We start from the raw sequence: 21,402 nt of genomic DNA, 5'->3' as shown, positions 1-21,402 counted from the left end.
GCGGTACATAATATGCTTATAAGAAAAAAATAATTATTTTATCCTAATGCAGTTTTCATACCTTTGGATTTTCAAGTCAAACTTCACAGAAGTGTCCATCTCTGATTGCTGGTGCACACTGAAGCGAAGGCCAGCGAGCAGCTAAGGGGGAAAGAGGTTAACCATGGCAGTCAGTGAAGTCAAAATGGAGGCCATTTAACAGTTATTAATTATAACATTAACTGACTTTCTAAAAGTTATAATGTCTGTTTTTCCAATGTAAGCACTGAATAATGGAGCATCAGATCTGATACAGGAAGGTGACAGCTGACTTGAAATAGGAAGGTGGAAAACACTGGACGGTGGATTTTTTTTTGGTTTGTTGTTACTGTAGTTGTTCCCTTTTGTCTTCAGACACACCAGAAAAGGGCATCAGATCCCATCACACAGGGTTGTGAACCACCTTATAGTTGCTGGGAACTGAACTGAGGACCTCAGACCCACACAGGAGGGTTTTTAAGCCTACAGACTAAAGGAGTCAGACAGGAAGCAGAATCTCCCTCTCACACCGTTCTCAGTCCCCAAGACAGAAGACGACTGACTTTAGGGAAAACAACAGGATACAGGGATACAGTAGCTTGTTTCTTAGGGTTCACATAACTGCATGTGTGAAAGACGCCTCTGTGGCACTGCACTCCAGTACAAAGTCTGGAGTTGGCCACTCAGAGAAGCCAGGAACTGCGGGGCATGAACGCTCACACCTTCAGTCCAGAAGCCAGCAGATCTCTGAGTTGGGGACTAGCCTGGTCTACAAAGTGAGTTCCAGGACAGTCAGGGTTACACAGAAAAACACTGTCTTGAAAAACCAAAAGAGAGAAAGAAAAAGAAAAAAAAGGAAAGCCAGGAACTAAAAAAGCCACAAGCTAGAAAACCAGAGGACGTGAAAATACAAAGCTCCTCTCTAGGAAATGTCTGTCCAGAATAATGGCCGCCTGTGGATAAACACTTAAAAGAAGCGTGCAATGTGTGGACCATGGCAACAGGTGTGCACGTAACTGGTATTGCTGTCACACCAGGAATCCATGTGCAAATCATCACCCCACAGCCATCATGCTTTCCCGATATCGGTAAGCACAATACTGTTTCCGAAAGGGAATTGGGAAGAGCCTCCTTGGGAGCTAGGCTTTATGCTCACCACCAGAAAGAGCCTGATCCAACTGAGTTTCCTACGAAACAAGACTGAGGCTAATGAAGAGTGACAGGCCTTTCTGTTTGTCAGCATGGCTTTAAGGCTCCACAGACAGACACCCGTGGCTCAAAACACTAAAATTGGCACCTCAGGCCTCAGTTTAGACCATGCTTTTGTCTTACTGCCAACTACTTATGGAAGCTCATACAGAAGCTCCGCCTGTAATTCTAGTCTCCTAGTTAGAACAAACAGAGCTCTACTAAACGTAACTTAATGATACTGCTTTGAGGGGCAGGCAAAATGGCTCAGTGGGTAGAGGCACTTGTTACCTGAGTTCAGTTTCCAGGTCTCACAGGGTGGAAGGAGAGAATCAACTTCCAAAAGTTGACCTCTGACCTCCCCATAGCCTGTGTTCACCTACATACATGCATATGTAGTCATGATGAGCACGCGCACATGCGTGCACACGCGCACACACACACACACACAGAGTAAACAAAAAATAAAAAATACATAAAATAAAACGCAGGACTCAGAGCTGCCGTGGTGATGCACAGCATCCTTGTAAAGCAGTACTTAGGGGGCAATGGCGGGAAGAACCTGAGTTTGTGGCCAGGCTGAGCTTAAAAACACAAGGAGCTGACAGGGTCTGCAACCCCAGGGGAAGAACAACATTATCAACCAACCAGACCCTCCAGAACTCCCAGGGACTAAAACACCAACCAGTGAGCACACATGGAGAAACCCATGGCTCCAGGTGCATATGCAGCAGAGGAGGCAGTGGCTGACATCAATGGGAGGAGAGGCCTTTGGTCCAGAGAAGGTACATTTTCCCAGTGTAGGTAACGCCAAGGTGCTGAGGTGGAGAGGGAGGTTGGGAGAGGGAGCACCTTCATGGAGGCAATGGGAAGGAGAGAAGGAATAGGAGTGGGGGGGGGGGGCATTTGAAGTGTAAATACAGAGACTATCCAATAAAAATTTTAATTAAAAAGCACACACACACAAACTAAACAGGGTTAGGTTAGCTCAGCAGTAGGGCATTTTCCAAGCATGTGCAAGGTCCTGGAACACAAAAACAAACAGCAATAACCAAGAAAAAAATATCTACTTAGTTTGAAGTACTTACTTGAGTTCCAGCCTTCATCGGGTTTCCAAGGTCACATACCACCTGCCGGGTTTGGTTCTCTGTCTTAAATGCACAGGACAGTCTTGCCAAGGCCTTTTATAGACAAGAAAGAAAACAAGAGAGGAGTAGGGTTAGAGTGTGAAAAGAACTTAATAGTAGCCAAAAAGAGCGGAAACTACAAAGTCCCTACCCAATATCCTGTAGGTATTCAAATTCCTCTTTTATGAAGCAAGTAAGTCTATTTGAGTAAATAGAGAAGGAAGTCAGAGCTGTGGACCACTGCTGCATGTAAATGTAGTAGTGCTGGGAAGACCTGGAGGACTCAGATTCTGGTCACAGTGCATCTGGCTAGCAATGTCATGGAGAGGCTCAGAGACTGAATCTAGCTGACCTCATTTTCAGAGGCTCGGCTGGCAAACCTAATAATTCTACAATAACATATTATGCAAAGCATGAGCCCTGAAGGGAATTATGTAAGAGATTCACTATATTGTCTAGCAATTTAGTCTTAGATAGAAGGGCTAAGCTTGGGCTTCCTAAATCCCGACTACCTCATTGTGTTACTACGAGTCGGGAGCGTGCGTGCTTTTCAGAGACAGCGGGCCTGCTTACTTCGTTGTTTCGGACAACCCCAATGAAGTCCGCCTGTGGTGGGATGGAGACAATGAGTTCGGCTTCATAGGCTCCTTCCCCTTGATTCTGCGCCTTCACCGTCAGCGTCAGAGGGTTGTCATCTCCAATGTAGATCTTCTTCTGATCGCTGGAAGTTAATTCAAATCCAACAGTGAAATGACACTCCACGGGGTGTCTATGAATATGTGATTATTCATAGAAACACGAGATGACAGCCTTTGCTGTCTCAGGAAAGGTCAAGGCGTTTCTGAAGCTCGGCAGAAAGCAGAAACTAGCACACTGGGGGAGGCCCAATGCTCCACACCCGGTGACTCAACAGTGACGCCCTCACAGGTCATGGCTGTGTACACAAATATCTGTGCGTGCACATCTAATTCAGTGATCATCTGCTAAAACAAGGAATTCTTATTTCGTCCTAATTCTTCCAACAGTCCTTTCAAGTGGTGAGGACACTCCTCAGTCCAGTGTGAAGTGCACCATGGCATTTAGCAGGACTCATGCTTCAACCAAAGTCGGTGGTCACAAACAAACCTACCAACTCAGGCCCCGAGTGAAAATACACTGGGTATTTTTTTTAACCACTGTACAAATTGCTTTATTGTGAAGAAAATTGTTAATTCCCTTTTCTGTAGGTAATTCTCCTTATAAACTTTAGAATTTAGGATAGAAAAGTGTGCTTTTTCCATTTAAGTTTTTTATTTTTATATATTTACAGTTTAGAGTAAAACTGACCTGTCTACAGAGACTTCCAGTTTAGGTTTGCAGACATTGTCTTCGCCACAGTCGAGTAAAATATGAGCCTAAAGAGATAACATTTTATTATTTTCTACATGGATCCTAGAAACTCATCTTTAAACACGTCAATGTAGGTAATCAAGGGAAAAATAGGGAAAAATAAGGTGAAACATAACTACTTAGAATTCTGTACTTGTCGAATTAGACGTTAACATTTGGAATGAAACTAAAACTCTAGTACCAGAAACGAGGGATCCCGTGCACGCTCTCCCGGCTAACCTATGCAAGCAGTGCCTAGATGGACAGACTCCGTGTTAACACATCAGCCTGCTGCAATCAGAGACTGGCTGCAAGTATTAAGTAGAGAGAAAGGGGTCAAAACAAGTTCAACATGTGCAAAACATAGGGAAAGAAGCTTAAAAAAAAAACAAAAAACAACAAAAAAAAAAAATCAACGAAACAACCAAAATTAATTAAGTCAGAAGAAAACAGAGAAAAAAATCTAAACCTGCTTTTTCTGGCTCTGGCCAAGGGACTGTGACATGAAGAAAACCCTCAAAAGAGAAACAATGCAAGAGAAGACATGTTTGTAGAACACACAAAGGAACAAATGCAGGAAGGGAAGTAACAGCAAGATCACTCTTGGTTTATTCGTCGCCATTTTAGTGAGTGCTTATCACAAGAAAAAAAGTCAATAATGATGAAGATTTCTAAAATAATTCTAAACTATGGAGAAAAAACCATCATAGCCCATACATCAAATCCCACCCAATAAGGCACAGGTAAAAGCTGTTTCTAAAGAAAGCACCACACTGAGCACACACACTAAGAAGCTCAGATATAAAATTAACCATCGGTACAACATCCATCCACGCCAGTCACAACTCTGAACACACAACTGTGCTTACGAGTCCTTTGCTAGTAGACAGTAAAAAATGGCAGATAGATTATCAGGGCACAAAACAAAATATAATGTTTGTTAAAATATATAAACTGCATATAAACTTTCAAAAACATTTCAATTTGCCTTCTAGGTTGTCGTATTACAATTCTCAAATTGCACCCCCAGAAATAAACGCTGCTCATGAGATCTTAGAAAGGAAGTCAGAGAACTGACAGCCAAGATTGTGCTTATGAACTCTGACAGTCCAAGCCCTTATGGATGTGCAATAGAATTTAAGGAAGATATAGAAAACAATATTTAAAGAGAGATGTTGTGCAAAGGGTTTTACAAAATAACCAAACTTTGAAGATTCTGTGTTGCCTTATGAAAAGCGTCATTTGTGGTGAGCTTTGCGAGGATGTGCGAGGCACACATGAAGTCCTGAGCGAAAGCCTATTGTTTGAAATGGGCAAAGCAGGGCGTAGGACCCATGCCTCAGACCCATAGGAATGGCAAAGCCGGCCCCATACAGTGCAGGCTCAGAACCCGCAACGCCCTCCTCTGGTCTCGGTACAGATATATGCTGTGTGTGCAAAACCTAGCCATTGCACCTTCCTCCTCCAGATGTTTACATGCTGAGACCTCCTACAGGACTAGCTAATCCCCCACCCCCAAGCTGTACATAACAAACACACTGAGGTTCCCAGATGTTGTGTGATAGTACTACTCCATCAGAGTGCACAGAACACACCTGACCCCAGCTTTTCAGTACATGTATGTTTGTCCTTCATTCCTTCACTGTTCCCAGTCAGGTTTCTAGAACCAAACAAGGCTGGACTTGGCAGTTACTTATATATGATATATACGTAAAACTGAATATGAACACACACACACACACACACACACACACCATACACCCAAGATGTAAGTATAAAAACTGCACATTAAAAAAAAAAAACTACATGTAAATAAAGTGATCTTTTGTTGTTTTCCTTAGACCATTTTATACTTGCCTATATATAAAATGCGCCTATATATAAATGTGGCCCAGTCTTTCAGTATATATAACTATTGAGCAGGTCTAAAGATCTCAGGCCTGAATATTCTGATTACTTCCCACTCTGATTTCTTTAATTAAACAACTACTGACACTGTTAAAATAATCCCTAAGATACTTACGAACACAAACTGTAAAGCTTAACAAAAAATCAAAGGAATAAGGTGGAAGCACATTACCTGCCGACTGACATTGGCTGGCACGAACTGGTTCAGGATGGGCTGTAATCCTGTGGCATCAGCGGCTGTTCTCTGGTCCAACCGATACTCCATAAAGATGGTGATGGGTGTGAGCTTGTCTCTAAATTCAGATTCATCCTGAAACAAAAGAGCCTCAGGTTAAAGATGACATCAACCTAAACTATTTGGAGAAATACACAAGGGACGTGGGGGGGACACCGCAAAAGCAGCTGAATTCATCTCAGAACTTCAATTTTAACATCTGAAAAACTGTGTTCACTGTAGTGAGACTATAGTAAAACTCACATGGTTGTTCAAGAACCCTCGGAGCACAGGTAGCCCAGGGCTGCCTGGGAACACAGTTCCAGCCCAGAGTCAGAGCCAGAGCAGGCCCACCGCCATCAGGATTCACCCAGGGAAGCCTCAGGAGTGCTCTCCCTCCAGAGCCCACGGGTGAGCCCCCACTTTCTCTCTACTGACTGGGGATATGAAAACTAAACTATTCATCAGGTTTAGTTTTATAATGGAATATTTGACTCACCAAACCAAAAACAAAGATCTATAGAGTGTTAATTGTGAACCAAAGTATTCTGAAGAAACTGAATGTACTTAATAGTCTGCTAAGAGCTGAGCTCTGCCAATGATGCAGAGATGTAATCCTTCAGATAATGAACCAGGGCTGTTATAGAATGCTGTTAGTCCTTCTTAATAACTCTCAGCTATAAATCTCCGCATCTGACTTACTTTCACCATTGCTGGCTGAAACTATTGACATCCATCAGAAAATTTGGTGGATCTCTGGCCTCCAGCAACCAATAAATGGGATAAAGACCTGAATCCCGTAGATGTTAAAGATGACATCTGACCCTTACAGAAGAGATTACACTGTCTTCTTTAGTCCACCTCTCAATAGCCCACCAACCTCCCTCTGTCCTGTGTCTGTAAAAACATACACAGCACAGCCTAGAGTCTGAGCTTTAGAGAAGAAGGCTTCCAGTGATGGTCACTCACGTTCCCTGAATAAATCCTTATTTTCCTTAAAGTGAGACTGTTATTGTATGTCCGTATGGTAAAATGAGCTCTTAGGCAGCTACCAGCACAGTGATCAGATCAGAATTAATGTGGCTTTAAGTTGCCCAACTTCTTTTCCTTTCAACCTTTGCTGAAATTTTATAATTTAAGTCTAAATTTTATCTATTTTTACGTCCCTTTTTATTTCACATTTTATGTAGATGATTGTTCATTTTTTAAAACTTGTCAGACATTTCATTTAAATTAATTAGCATTTAAAGTACACATACATTTCCCTGTGTTCTACTCCTATGATATAGTCCACTGAATTGTCAAGATAATTTGATTTAAATAATTCCCCATTACAATTGCTTTTACTGAAAATCAAATTCTCTGTCTTTTTTCCAATCAATTTCTCAACTTACTTTCTCTACTACGGATTCCTAAAGCGGTCTGGATCTTCAGTATTTACAAGTCTACATGGTTAAGGCTACATGGTGAAACTGGGAAGCGACAAAAAGCTTTAAGAAAGCCTAGGGGCTGGCAAGATGGCGCAGAGGTTAAGAGCACTTCTACTCTTCTAGAGGACCTAGGTTTAATTCCCAGCACCCACATGCAGCTCACCACCATCTGTACTGGGAACCTAATGCCATCTTCTGACCACCATGGGCACCAGGCATAAATATGGTACATAGTCTTATGTGAGGCAAAACATACACATAAATGTAAGCATAATAGGAGGCCCTAGTACCTGGGATATGCCTTTAAAAAGATGGATGGATAGATACATACATACATACATACATACATACATACATACATACAAGTAAAACAAACACATACAATAAACAAACAAACAATTCCTGCTTTGACTCAACATCACCTGATACCCAAAACTACTCCTGTGCGAGGGCCCTGTACTGCCTCATGCCAGGGTATCTCTGTGCCAGGAACCCTTCAGCGTCACACAAGGATCAAACAGGTCTCAAGCTGCGAAAGGCTTCAGTTAAACCTCAGTCCCTGGCTGCTGCCTCCAATCAAACTCATCCCCGCTTCAGGCTCCATCTCTTGCCCCAAACTAGACTCACAACAAAAGTTTACAACTCAGATTTTAACCTCAGCCACTGGGGATCAGTTGTGGATTGCTTACTTTCTGAACACTGGGGAGTTCTGCAGACTCGAGAGTCCAGCAATGTTTCCAGAAATAAGTTTCTTTTCACGGCTCATTCCATAACACTGCAGCTTCTTCAAACATCCACCTGACAGAAATAAACTCTACCTTCGATATCAGCTTAAACACTAGGAAAGTTTCTCACATGTATTTTTCTGTGCTTTTCGTTTTAACTAAACTCCAGTTTACAGGTAGGAGAAATCATATACAGGAAAGAGGGAGAAACAACAAGGAAAAGCTAACAGTGCAGAAAGCATCTTACCCGAAGATAGGCGACCAGCTCCTCACACTGCATCTGTCCCCCCCTGAAAACAGTCATGTCCTTGGAGTGCCCCGGGGACCTGTTATGGAGAAACAGTGCTCGTCGGATGGCTCCCTTTTGCTTGAGTTTATCCAAAAGAAGCTCCACCTGGAAGTCTATACAAACCAAAGCATTTATAACCAACACATTCCGCCAACTCTGTCCTAGCAGTCTAGAGTTCCCTGCAAGGATACTCATTTCTGAAACACAACTTGCTTCTAAATTCATTTAAATTCCTAAGCATTGTGGTGAGACAGCAACACATTCATTCTAGAAACTAATAACTAAATAATTCACTTGCCCCTCCCCCCAAAACTTCCATTGCAGCTACAATGGCAATAATGAAACCAAGTTATCAGAGGGGAAATTTTGCTTTTAATATAAGCCGAGGGAAGGATGCCCATGGACTGAGGCAGAAATAATTAAGATATAAATAACTGGGTAAGGGGAGCATGCTGGTGGCAGAGGGCATGAGACCCTGGGTTTACACACACACACACACAAACACACACACACACACACACACACACACACACACACACACACAAAACTTCTAATTAATGCAAGCAGCAAGTGTCTTGTAAGTACTGATTAGTGCGCATCAATATCATTACATTGAGTATTATGAACAGTTTGTTTCCAATAAAGCTGCCCTTTAACCAAACAACTGAACATGTCCCTCCTGAAACATGTGGCCAAGGAGAATCTAATGGGTCACCAATCATTAAAAAGGAACATGCAGGCTATTACTACAGTTACTGCCGTCTAATACTTATTTCTTCAAGCAGTTGCTTAAAAGGAGCTTATAGTGCAAATTTTTAAAACCTCAAGTCTCTCTGTATATTTCTTTAAGTGTTTGCTTTCGAATGCAGGTGTACCCCCTTTCTGGTCTCTCCTCTATGGCCCCTCAGACAAAGTGAGCTCACTCCCTGGAGACTCCAACCGGCGTCCCTCCGCTCTCTCACTTCCTTGTGGTCTCTACATGGATCTGATCTTCCAGCAAAGTCCTGCCTGCCGTCCTCTGCACATTCACGCTGAGAACAGCTCCTTTAGCATTCTTCACAGCCCCCCCTCCTCACTAGCCGAAGTCACTGTTCAATTGGCAAACCTTGCTCTCAGGAAATCTATCATTTCAGCATAGAAGGAGTGGTGTTCGCTCCACAGACTAAGAGCAGCAGCCAAACTTTACAACCTTTCAAAGGAAGGCCTTCCCTAGCTCTCAGTAGACTCATAACAATGACACCTCCCCCAGGCTCCATTTACCTCCCAGTATCAACTATTCAACATTCTAAATGCTGCTTAACCATTCACAGCGTCCAGCAACAAAAACCCTGCATCTGAGCTGACCTATGAGCCGCCAAAGAAAGTATTATATATAATTATTTGATCTGAAGTGCCTTTAAAGCATAAGCATTCTTGTTAAAATGGTAACAGTTACTTGGAGAACTCTCGGCATTCTGTGCCCTGAAGCATTAGCATTGTACCCTGTACCAGGAGCACCCCAATCCTGCCCAGGATACTCACTGAGCTTCCTCGGAAGAGTTCCTTTGCCGTCCGCCTTTAAGCAGAACCTGACATTAAAACTGTAAGAGAAATGGTTTACAATGTAAATCTATAATCTAGTTTTAGGTGTATTACTGAAAATGAAACACCACCCAAATCTCACACTTCTAATGTAGCTCTCCCTCAGTATCTGGGGTGGTGGGAAACAGTTCTAGCAACCAGTCGTTCGCTCCCAGATACCAAATCAGCGGATCCCGAGGGCTGATAAAAAATTCTGTTGCCCACTCAGAGTGAGGTACACCTAGACCTTAAATCATTAATAACTCAAGAGCTAAGAATGTGGCCTTGTAGCAATTTTTGGTATTTAAAAATCATTATGTTTAATCTTTACACACCAAGAAAACTTTGACTATTTCCATGTTACATTTTGTTTTACATGTAGTTTATGCTTATGGTAACTAGTAAGATTTCAATGCATACTATCAAACCTCTAAAAGAATCAAGTACTGACAAAAATATATTCATGTAGTTTTATGCCAAAATGTTCTTAAAAATCTGTACATGTATCTCTCTTTTTTTAAAAAATAAAGTTGTAAGAAAAAAAAATTCTGTTGTGTCTGCAGACAGCGGACATCCTCCAACTTTAAGTCACCCACCCACAGAGTAGTTAGAACATTTCATGCAATGTAAAGCCTATGTGAATATCTGCTCTATTGCATTTTAAGGAATAGCAAGAAAAAAGGTCTGCACATCTCCAGCACGAAGACAATTTTTACTGTGTTTTTCTCCGTGGTTCCTTGACAAACACAGAGAACAGATGGTAGAGTCTGCATTACAAAAAGTTCATCTCTCGTTATGTTTTAGTGTTCTTCTAGTATCTGTCTGTGTGTTAAGTGTCTGTGTGTTTGTATGTACAGGTAGTGCACGTGAAGGAGGAGCTCGCCTATGTGTGCACACGTGGTCAGCGTTCCACTCTGAGTATCGTCCTCTTTCACTCTCTAACTGCTGAGACACGGCCTCTTATTCTCTGAAATACGATGCAAACACATTTGTCCTTCTGCACCCTGATCACTATTAGAGTGGGGCTGTGTCTGCAGACACAGCTGTAGGCATCCCACCGGAAGCCTTCTAATGTTGACTACTTAGCAGCACATACCCAGCACCCACAGGGAAGGTGAGAACGGGTGAGAGCAGTAAAAATGTCAGGTAGACCCTAAACAGCTTGGTTGCCAACCAAAGAGCTAGTGTTATACACTCTTAACATAATAATGGGGACGAGGAACAACAGACTTTCAGTGTTTATTGTAATAAGTCAAGAAAGCCAGGGAAATGCCTTTCTCAGACTCATTTCAAACAGAGTTTCCTATCTACGCATAATTCATATCATAAGGTGAGTTCTTTCTGACTTTGCCTTAAGGTGCCGTGAACAATGTTTCTCAAGGCAAGCTGCTCTCCTTATACGTGAACCAAGACTCTTAGTTGGTTACATTTTATATTTATTTATATTTATACAAAGTTTTTAAGTTTTTAAATGACATGAATTGATTTAAATAAAAGATAACTATAGTACAGTTAAACAAAAATGTAGTGAAACTCATGGAAATTTCATATTTAAGAAATTATGATACAGAGAACTAACACTAGATTTATGAAAAATAGATTCTGTGTGTGTATGTGTGTGTGTATGTTTGTGTGTATGTGTGTGTTGTGTGTGTGTAACGAGCAAAAGACAAAATATTAGAAAAAAATTTTTTAACATTCACATATATGAAGTCTGAGAAAAAAAACACATCCTTGTATGAACTAAAATTTTCAGAAGGGTCTATTTCTAATTAAAATTAAAATGTTTTGAGGTCTGTTTACCTTCTTCTTGAATATACTTTTGACTATATATAATACATTAAAAGTAGTTCTCATATTAAGTTATAAATAGTTTCTGAAACCTTCTAGGTCTCAGCTGTGACATGTAATCTGTGAGGTGCGTTCACAGACAGGGCCTGGCCTTCTCGTCTCAGCCCTGCGGCTAACTTTGCGTTGCTCGTACAACGACTAAACTATTAATCATCACACCTACTACACAAAGATCCTTACCAAGAAACCTTGAGAGCTGTCCCAGGCAACGGGCAGATTTTATTGTCCTGATTTAAAATGCTAGGGTACACTTCGAGGCCAGCATTTACGGTGACAACGGGTCTGGCTCTAATTTTAAATGAGAGAGGGGTGGGGGGAGGAGAAGGAAGAAGAAAAGGAAAGAAAGGTTATTTTAAAATTAGATTGATTAAACTCTCATTCACTACAGATGCAATCCAATGCCCATTACTACTGGTGACAGCAATGACAATTGCGCTGGCCTAGCTTTAGACATAAGATGCCTGACTGACAGCTGGAGAGCCGGCCCAGTGGTTAGAGCACTGACTGCTCTTCCAGAGGTCCTGAGTTCAAATCCCAGCAATTACATGGTGACTCACAACCATCTGTAATGGGATCTGATGCCCTCTTCTGGTGTGTCTAAGACAGTGACAGTGTGCTCGTATATGATAATAAATAAATCTTTCAGATACCTGACTGTCTCACTTTACCCACACCCGACCTAACTAAGTCCTACATCTTGGCACTTGTTCAGTTCCAGGGAAGTGAGACAACTGATCAGCCCACCTCAGTTCAGCACCACTGTTATTACCTATAGGACATCCAGCTAATGAGAGGAAACACACGGAGGAATTTGTGTGCCATAAACCCAGCTGTGCTGACAGGCACATACGTACAGGAGAGAAGACAGGTCCTGCAACACAGGCAGAACACCCACACACCACACCTAAGGCAGACGAGACTTCTTCATGAGATTTCCAGTCTGGCATGCACAATGCCTATTTTATACTATCTAAGTATTCAGTTTTATCATTTTAATTTTGTGCATTTGGGGTAGAAGAAGAGTAGGGGTGTGCACAGATGCCTGCAACAGCCAGAAAAGGGCATCAGATCCTGTGGAGACGGAGTTACAGACCCAACACAGGCTAGGAACTGAACCTGAGTCCTCTGCAGGTACAGTGCGTGCTCCTAACTGCACTCTGAACTGTGGGCCATCTCTCCAACCCATTTCCCCCTTTGAATTTCTTAACTATTTACCTCATGCAAGTGTCTATTAATATAATAATTCTATAACAATGTATTAATCATACTATTAAAAACACTTTTAAAACTAAAACAATAAACTAAAATATATCTGAGTATCCCCACATCCTGAAAATCCAAACTATAAAATACTGTGGATTCTCAAACCTAGAACATTTTGAGTACCAACAAGATGATCAAAAATGTTTTGGACTATTTCAAGTTTGCGGCTTTTAGACTACAAACGCTTAATGCTTGCTTAACTGGTGAGTCTCTGCAAATACTTGAAAACTCCCAAATCCAAAGCACTTCTGGTCCCAAGCATCTCAAATAAGGGCTGGTCAGCTTGAGACTAGCTTTGCACAGTTCAGACGCACAAGCCAAGTTTTATATTAAAGAACAACAGGGTCAGATCAATGAGGCTGCTTCAAATAATAAATCCTGGAAGTCTGTAAGAGTTTTTGTTGATTGTTGTGGTGGTGGTGGTTTGTTTGTTGTGGTTTTCAAGACAGGGTCTCTCTGTGTAACAACCCTGGCTATCTGGGACTGGCTTTGTACACGAGGCTGGCCTTGAATTCATGGAGATCTCCCTGCCTCTTCCTCCCAAGTGATGGGATTAAAGGTGAGTACCACCACACCTGACCAGAGTCTATAAATTTATGTTCTCTATGGCTATGATGAAGCTGATGGATTACAGGACCTTTTACTGCTCCAGGGGTAACTTCCTTGCCAAGGTCATCCCATAACAGTGCAAGAACCTTAGCCTATTTAAGAGGTCAGCTAGTGTTCTGAGGCAGAGTACGAGATGGCCCATAGAACTGAGAGCATGTATACAGCTAAAAGAAATGCGAATTTGTACGCCACGCTCTAGTTCAAACAAGAGAGCTTTGATGTTCATGCCATACCGCTTTTATGGCCAAAAACACTGGGGCACAAGTACCCACTTAGTTTCACTGGCTACAGAAATGTAAACCTTTATCATCTGTATTCATTTTGGTTGGGCAGAGGGTCCAAGCCCAGCGTTCTGTGTACACACGGCCAGGAGAGTCCCAGCTACTGCCCATGTGTTTCCAGAGTGACTAGAAACACAGGAGAATGGCCTCAAACAAAACTTAAAGGCTAATGAGAGAAGATTCTGGATGGTCTTTAAAAAACACTTTAAAAACTACAACCCTCCATCTTTTGGGAGTTTCCTGAATATATACTATGTGCAGCAAACCTTGAATAGAATGAATCATTTTATCTCTACTTCAAAAAAAATCAAACTGAAATTCAAATGAGTACTTAACTTAAAAAAATTCAAACAATTTAAGATATTCCTGGATTAAAGTATATGCAACATACCTGTATAAGACAGCTCGATCCACACCAAAAGCTCCTACCACTAAGTCTTGAGAGAGTAAAAAAATATATTAATAATGAAAATGGTTTTTAAAATATGTATTATTCTATGGCATGTTTAATACTCCTGGTTTCTATTCTCAAAACCAAGAAAATGTTAAGATAATATGCACAAGGCGAAACAGTGAATAACGTTCTCCTCATCAGTTAGATTCTCCTTGAGGTAAACAAGAACATTTTTAGGGGGCTAGAGAGATGACTTGGTGCTTGCAAGCATTGGACACAGTTGTGCAAGTTCTAACACGACCCTATTTGGAGATGAGACTCTACAGAAGCTTCCAAGCCAGCAAAGCCTCTCAAAAAAGGTGGAAAGGCAGGAGTCAACTAGGTGACACTTCACATACACATCCTCCAACCTCCTCATGCACCCAGAACCACACACACAGACAAATACCACCACACCACATCACACACATACATACACATACACACACCACATACATACACACACACATAATACACACAACATACACACACATACAATCCACACATACACATACACACAACACACACACACATACACGAACATACACACAATACACACACATACACGCACACAAACACACACACACAACACACACATATACACACACACATACATACACACATAAACACATGCATGTCTTTGAAATAACAGATAGAGAATTTTGTCCTAAGAAAATATATAGAGGCAAACAACAACAACAGCAACAGCAATATATATATATATATATATTTTTTTTTTTTTTAAATAGAAGGTAAAATAAGGTACGATAGTTATTTATTAGAATAGGAAACATAAAATTTATATTTTAGAATAATAAATGTTTCTGATATTTTAAAGAAATAAAATATACAATGAAGAGCAAATAAAGCATAATGTTATTTTGTTATATATGTTATCATTTATATGTATATGTTTATATGCATATATGTTTATAGTATGTTTACATGTATACTTGTGTGTATAAATTATATATAATTCAAGAGATGGCTCTTCAGTTAAAGAACACTGGCTGCTCTTCCTACAGATCCAGATTAGTTCCAGCATCCACAAGGCGATTCACAACTGTCTCTAACTACAATTCTAGTGGATGTGACACCCTCTTCTGGACTCTGTAGGCACTGAACACTTGATGCACAAACATATACGCAAATAAAACATCCATTCACATAAAATAATAAAAACCTATACATTTATATATGCACACACACATATATATGTATATCCATCTGGATGGATGGATGGATGGATGGGTGGGTGGACAGACAGACGAGCTGGGAGTGGTGCCACACACCTGTAATCACAACCACTCAAAAGGCAAAGGCAGGAGGATTATGGGTTCCAGGACAGCCTGGAGTACATAAAAAAGCAAACAAACTGTGCCTCAAGCAATCCTAAAGTGTAATGGATCAGGGGAAATGGGCAGATATAGTCCATTATGACCTTTGAAGTGCACACACCGCAGTGCACACCGCGCTCACACAAAGCTCTGAAGTAACCCCAGCTCAGACAAACCTCATGTCTCATTTTAAATTTTACTTCATGTAAAGATCCATTTTGATCCTAGATCCACTCTAATCCTCAAAGGATGACAGTCTCACTCTAACATAACTCCGTGGGAAACCTTGGTCAGGTTACAGTTACTACTTTCACAGCCACAGGACGGCCGCATCGTGATCTCAAGTAATTTACATTCCACAGCACTGTTGGGAAAATTCAGTGAAATGGTACTTGTCTTGTTTTGTTATAAATCAGAGTGATTAGCCCAGGCTAGATGGATGGCTCTGGGTGAAGTTCGTGTATCCCGCCTCCCCCACTCAAGCCGGATGTGGTACTATGCATCTGAAATCCTAGCATGGGACTGGGGGCAGAGGCGGCAGGATCTCTAGGCTCACTCAACCAGCACAGCCAAATGTATGCGCGCCAGTTAGGGACCTTGTCTCAAAACATAAGGTGTCAGAGGCAAACACAAGAGGGGACCGATGGCTTCCACATGCATACACAGGGACACAGACAGACAGACAGACAGACAGACAAACACACACACACACACACACACACACACACAGTGATTGCACTACTTCATAAAAATTCTAGCTCCTTAAAAACAAAAAGCAATGGATGCACGCCATTTAAAAATCTTGGAATGTGCTTTTTGTTTCATATTGTACACGCCCATCAAATGGGGCTGTTTAAAGTCTTCATCAGTGTTTGAACATTACATGGGATGATGAACAAGAAAAGAATAATTAATACTGTGGGGACTGAAAAAGCCCAGAGTCACACATATGTGTAGAAAGTACCTGGATATCCATTTCTATCTACATCTGTAGCTCCCTTCATTGAGTAGCCGAAGCTCGGGGGCATGTTCTGAGCAGCCCACTGTCCCTGGAGGGTTTGAGATGGCACCGAATTCAAGCCTGTGGCTCTTCCATTGAAGATGTAAACAAGTCCCTTTTTATCCTCGCCACCATACGGAGCAGCAATTGCAATATCTGTGGGCAGGAGGAAACAGGGCGGAGAAGATGAGAGAGGGAAGGGGAATGGTGAGTTGGGAGAGTGGGCAGGGATGGCCAGAAGAGGTTCTGTATTAACATTCTCTACCACCCATCTGATAACTGCTGACCGGAAGCTCTGCGGAACAGTCTAGACTGTAACAGGAAACGAGCCTGTAATCCCAGCACTCAGGAGGACTCTGCGCTCAAGGTCAGCCTGGGCCCAGAGTGAGACTCTGAAGACAGTGACAGAAAACAAAACAGGGACATTCTACTTCAAAGAGATTCAAGGAAAACTATGCAAAAGTGACATTAGTTTAGAGGCAATGGGGCTGACCTTGGACAAGAGACTTCAGATGTATGAACCTGAAATGCTTCATCTTACATTACAGATGTGGATGGGGAACATGAAAACACTCATCTACCGTTCATTTTGACCCCTCCTAATTAATTTGTGACTTTTATCTTACTAAATTAAAATCTAGTTCATAAATTTTGAAGTACAGACTTCTTCGTTTTGCTCAATGTATACTGAAACAACATAAACATAAAACGTGTAATTCTTTAAAGGAACCCTATGTGACAGGAAATGGTCATGGTGGCTTTCAGATAAGTACGCCAATTCCTCTCTGACGCTAGCAGCCCAAATGTGGTGTATGCCACCACACCAGCTTTAACTAGCCTCTGATTTTCAGCACCTAGAAGAAACAAGTCCTAAGAATATGTCATTCTTCAAAACTATGTATTTGCATCATGTAAAGTAGTCCTTTTAACCCTTTCTACGTTCTAAAAAGACAATTCAAATTGACATATGCATTAAGAAAATACTGATTGGGATTGGGGAGACAGCTCAGCGGTTAAGAGCACTGACTGCTCCTCCAGAGGTCTTGAGTTCAAGTCCCAGAAACCACATGGTGGCTCACAACCATCTGTAATGGGATCTGATGCCCTCTTCTGGTGTGTCTGAAGACAGCTACGGTATAGTCATATACATAAAAAAAATAAATAAATAAAGTTTTTAAAAGAAAATATTAATTTCCCAGCAAACGATGAGTCTAGCGTGGGGGACTATTTGGTATAAACTATCTCTTTCTAACCTCGTGAGTCGTGCTGGCTAGTCTGGGAGATTATTCAGTGTGAACTGTCTCTTTCTAACCCCGGCAGTCGTGCACACAGTTACCGTCTCCCTCTTAGCTGCCGTCCGCAGCAGTCTGCAGTGCCGTGGAGCTCACTTCCTCCCTGGACTGCATCCCTGTTCTCTTTAGGTTACCACCCTTCCTTCTGTTTGGTTAGTCAATAGTGACAAAAGAAAAAAAAAAAACTGCACAAAATTACCCCACATCTACAGAAAAATCTGAAACCTAACTTGTTTTCTGAACCCATTTCATTGTGTGGACTGTGAAGTGTCCTTCCTGTCCCTCATCCCCATAGGCTCCTGTGTTTGAACACTTGGTCTCCAGCTAGTGGTGCTGACCTAGAGAACTGTGGGACATCCCAGAGGTGGCCCCCTCGCTGGGGGAAGTGGATCAGTGTTTCAGGATCAGGGAGCAAGCCGTGAGGCCTCATAATCTGGCCTCACTTCCTGTCAATGTCTGCATCCTCTACAGAGCAAGAGACCGGGTGCTTAATGCTTCTGCCGCTATTCTGCGGCAGACTGTAGGCCAAAGAAAACCCTTCTCCCCCAAGGTGTTTTAAATATACTTGACCAAGGGTGTGGCACCAACAGAAGGTGTGGCCTTAAGTAGGTGTGGCCTCATTGGAGTGGGTGTGGCCTTAGGTGGGCGTGGCCTTGTTGGAGTGGGTGTGGTCTCTAGTAGGTGTAGCCTTGAGTGGGTGTGGCCTTGAGTGGGTGTGGCCTTGTTGGAGCAGGCATAAGCCTGTGGTCATGGGCTTTAAGACCGGAACCTCTGCACTCACACTGTCGTAACCATGTGAGAGACAGTCTTCTAGCTGCCTCCAGATAAAGATGTAGAAATCTCAGTTCCTCCTGCACCATGCCTGCCTGAATGCTGCCCTGTTCTCATCTTGATGATGGACTGAACCTCTAAACTAGTAAGCCAGGCTCAATTAAATGTTGTCCTTATAAGAGTTTCCTTGGTCATGGTGGCTGTTCACGGCAGTACAACCCTGACTAAGACGGTCCCTTAAATTGCTTCATATCTGTTATCAGCAACAAGTAATTAATCCAGCTTTTGCTGGTATCCAGGGCGGGTGGGGGTGGAGGACTGAAACAGGCAGTCCAGTCCGTGTTATCAGCTGAACAAAATTAGACTGGAACTAACAACCCAAAGTGTGTCTCTATAAGCACGGCTCGGGTAACCTTCCGCGGAGGAGTGACCGTTCACGGTTTCCCAGAGACCATCAACACCTCCTCGGTTTTCATCTCCAACACTACAGCTTCTTGTAAAAACCTTTCCAAAGAGTGTTGCTGCTATTTTACACATGCCAGCAAGTAATGTAAAAAAAAAAAACCAATAAGACGATAATACTCAGGAAATTTGTTTAAAGTGACCGGAATCCCTTTGGAACAAAGCAACAGCACGTGTCAGCTGTTCCAGAAAGCCTGGGAGACACAGCCTAGCGAAAGTGACAGGGACGGGATATTTTACACAAGGCAGAAAATCAAATACAGTTTTCTTCCTTAGCTCCAGGCTTTATATCATAAGCAGTGACCCACAGTAGTCTGCCTGGTACTCGTTATGGGCTTTATTCTACAGTTGAATGCTATGTTCTTTGATGCCAAAAAACAAGCAGACAAAAAGATTTAAGACTATTTTAGGAAGCAAAATATACCTTGGGCTAGTTATTCACTGACTCTGAAACCCTTTACAGTTACTCAGGCTGCTCTGGGACTCACAGCTGTCCACAAGGCAGGAGCGGAGACAATTTCTTTCCGCCAGCCAGCCATCTATACTATTCAATTTATCAACTTTAAAAAAAAAATAACTTTCTACTATATTGGCGGGGCACACCAATATAATGCTGGCTACACTCGCAAACCAACAATTCTTCCCTCCTTACTGTTCTTTTAAAAAAAATTTTTTTTTTCTTTTCCTTTTCTGGTGACCAAAGTGTCCCTGCTACAAATGAATTCACTAACCCAAACTTTCCCATATTCTCCCGACGGGAAGTATTTTAAGAGTGAGGACATCTGTTCCTTTGTAATAGCAAGTCAGGGGTGTGTTTCCGGTAACCAAATTTAGTTTAACTCCAGCACTACAGGACGCGTGTTTCAAAAGTCCAAAGTATTTGTGGCTCTGACTCGTTCAGAAAGCCCTTAGTTGTTACTGCAGATGCCACTGTTGGCAGTTCAGAGACCACATTCTTTACACTAGCTGCTTGCCCGCCTCAAGTGACACCTGCACGCCCCGCCCCCGTCCCTCGGGGCTGTCAGGGTCCTGGAGTCGCCCCTCCTCCACACCACCCTACGCATCTGCCATCTGCCACCTCCGCATCTATCCCGAGCCCCAGCCGCAGGGCATTGTGTACACTCGGCCCTTACAAAAATCCTGAAGCCTATACTTTATGTAGCTAACTTTTGGTCTGTATTTGAGGCTGTGGGAAAGAGCTGTGTAGTAGAAGCCAGCATTTTTTAAAGGCATCTGTAACTATTGACAAAGCCGCGACTATAAAATACATAAGTGGAAACTCATACCTGAGGTAGGCATTAAGTCATTATTGCTTTGACAGTGAACCTGGAAGATAGGTTTTCACTTGAGCCACGTGGACAGTAGGGGGCGCTGCGGGGCAGCAGGATTCAGAGCGCTCCCTGAGCCTGGAGGCTCCTTTGAGAAATTTATCCTCTGCCATTTTAGCTCATTCTTTGTTTGCTCATTTTTAAGAAAGAAAAACGGCAATCTGTTTTTAAATTTGGTGTCGGCGATGTGCTCCCCGTCTCTCTGGGTTTGCACCTAAGAGCTCCTACACATGACATTTTAGGACTTCCTCGGGTGACCCAGAAAGGCACTTGGATCTTACCATTGAAGCCGTCCTGGTCCAGGTCCCCCAGAGGAGCTATGGCGCTTCCGAACCTGGCAAAGACCTCAAAGCCGTTCAGCTTTGTAGTCTGGAAGTCTCCTGATGTTCTCTGCAGAGACACTGTGACTTGGCCGACCTCCTGGAGTTTTCCATCAGAACCTCGGTCCATGAACAGAGGGGCTCCAATAAACACGTCTGCGTAACTGAAAGAAGAGACTGTCCTCATACACGAAACCGAAGTCTGACAGTTACCATGTCTCTTGCTTTTCCATTCTAGTCCAGGGTGTTTTGTATTTGGTTGGTTGAGTGGCTAGTTGGTTTGGCTTTTTCAGACAAGGTTTCTCTGGGTAGCCCTGGTGTCCTGGAACTTGCTCTGTGAACCAGGCGAGTCTCAAACTCTCAGAGATCCACGTGATTCTGCTAGGATTAAGGGGGTCCCCAGGCTTTATGTACGTCTCTGTACCATGTGTGTGCCTGGCACCATCAGATGCCAGAAAGGGGCTTTGGATCCCTCAGAACTGGATTTAAGATGGTTATGAGCCACCAAGTGGATGCTGAAACTCGAACTCAATCAGGACAAGCCAGTGCTCTACCCGCTGAGCAGTCTTCCAGCACCTCATCCCAGATTCTTGCTAACACTCCTCTTTCTTACTCAGTCTCCAGACCC

General features: G+C 42.5%; 1 protein-coding gene across 2 annotated transcripts in view; it reads right to left on the bottom strand.

Annotated features, from left to right (window-relative positions):
- The window catches only part of ITGAV (integrin subunit alpha V), a 70,625-nt gene that overhangs the window by 12,976 nt on the left and 36,247 nt on the right, over positions 1-21,402 (bottom strand). For both annotated transcript variants that reach the window (XM_080927561.1, XM_080927562.1), the window contains exons 12-22: positions 20,736-20,938; positions 16,566-16,757; positions 14,223-14,268; positions 11,859-11,966; positions 9,789-9,847; positions 8,226-8,380; positions 5,782-5,919; positions 3,660-3,727; positions 2,907-3,054; positions 2,295-2,387; positions 62-141 (exon numbers count right to left, since the gene is read on the bottom strand). In XM_080927561.1, coding sequence (XP_080783687.1) covers positions 62-141; positions 2,295-2,387; positions 2,907-3,054; positions 3,660-3,727; positions 5,782-5,919; positions 8,226-8,380; positions 9,789-9,847; positions 11,859-11,966; positions 14,223-14,268; positions 16,566-16,757; positions 20,736-20,938 — 1,290 coding nt within the window. The remainder of the gene's footprint in view (positions 1-61; positions 142-2,294; positions 2,388-2,906; positions 3,055-3,659; positions 3,728-5,781; positions 5,920-8,225; positions 8,381-9,788; positions 9,848-11,858; positions 11,967-14,222; positions 14,269-16,565; positions 16,758-20,735; positions 20,939-21,402) is intronic.

The sequence above is a fragment of the Micromys minutus genome, assembly GCF_963924665.1.
Source record: "Micromys minutus genome assembly, chromosome: 13".
Classification (NCBI taxonomy): Eukaryota; Metazoa; Chordata; class Mammalia; order Rodentia; family Muridae; genus Micromys; species Micromys minutus.
The sequence above is the reverse complement of the archived record's forward strand: the minus strand, read 5'-3'. Positions and strand labels throughout refer to the sequence as shown.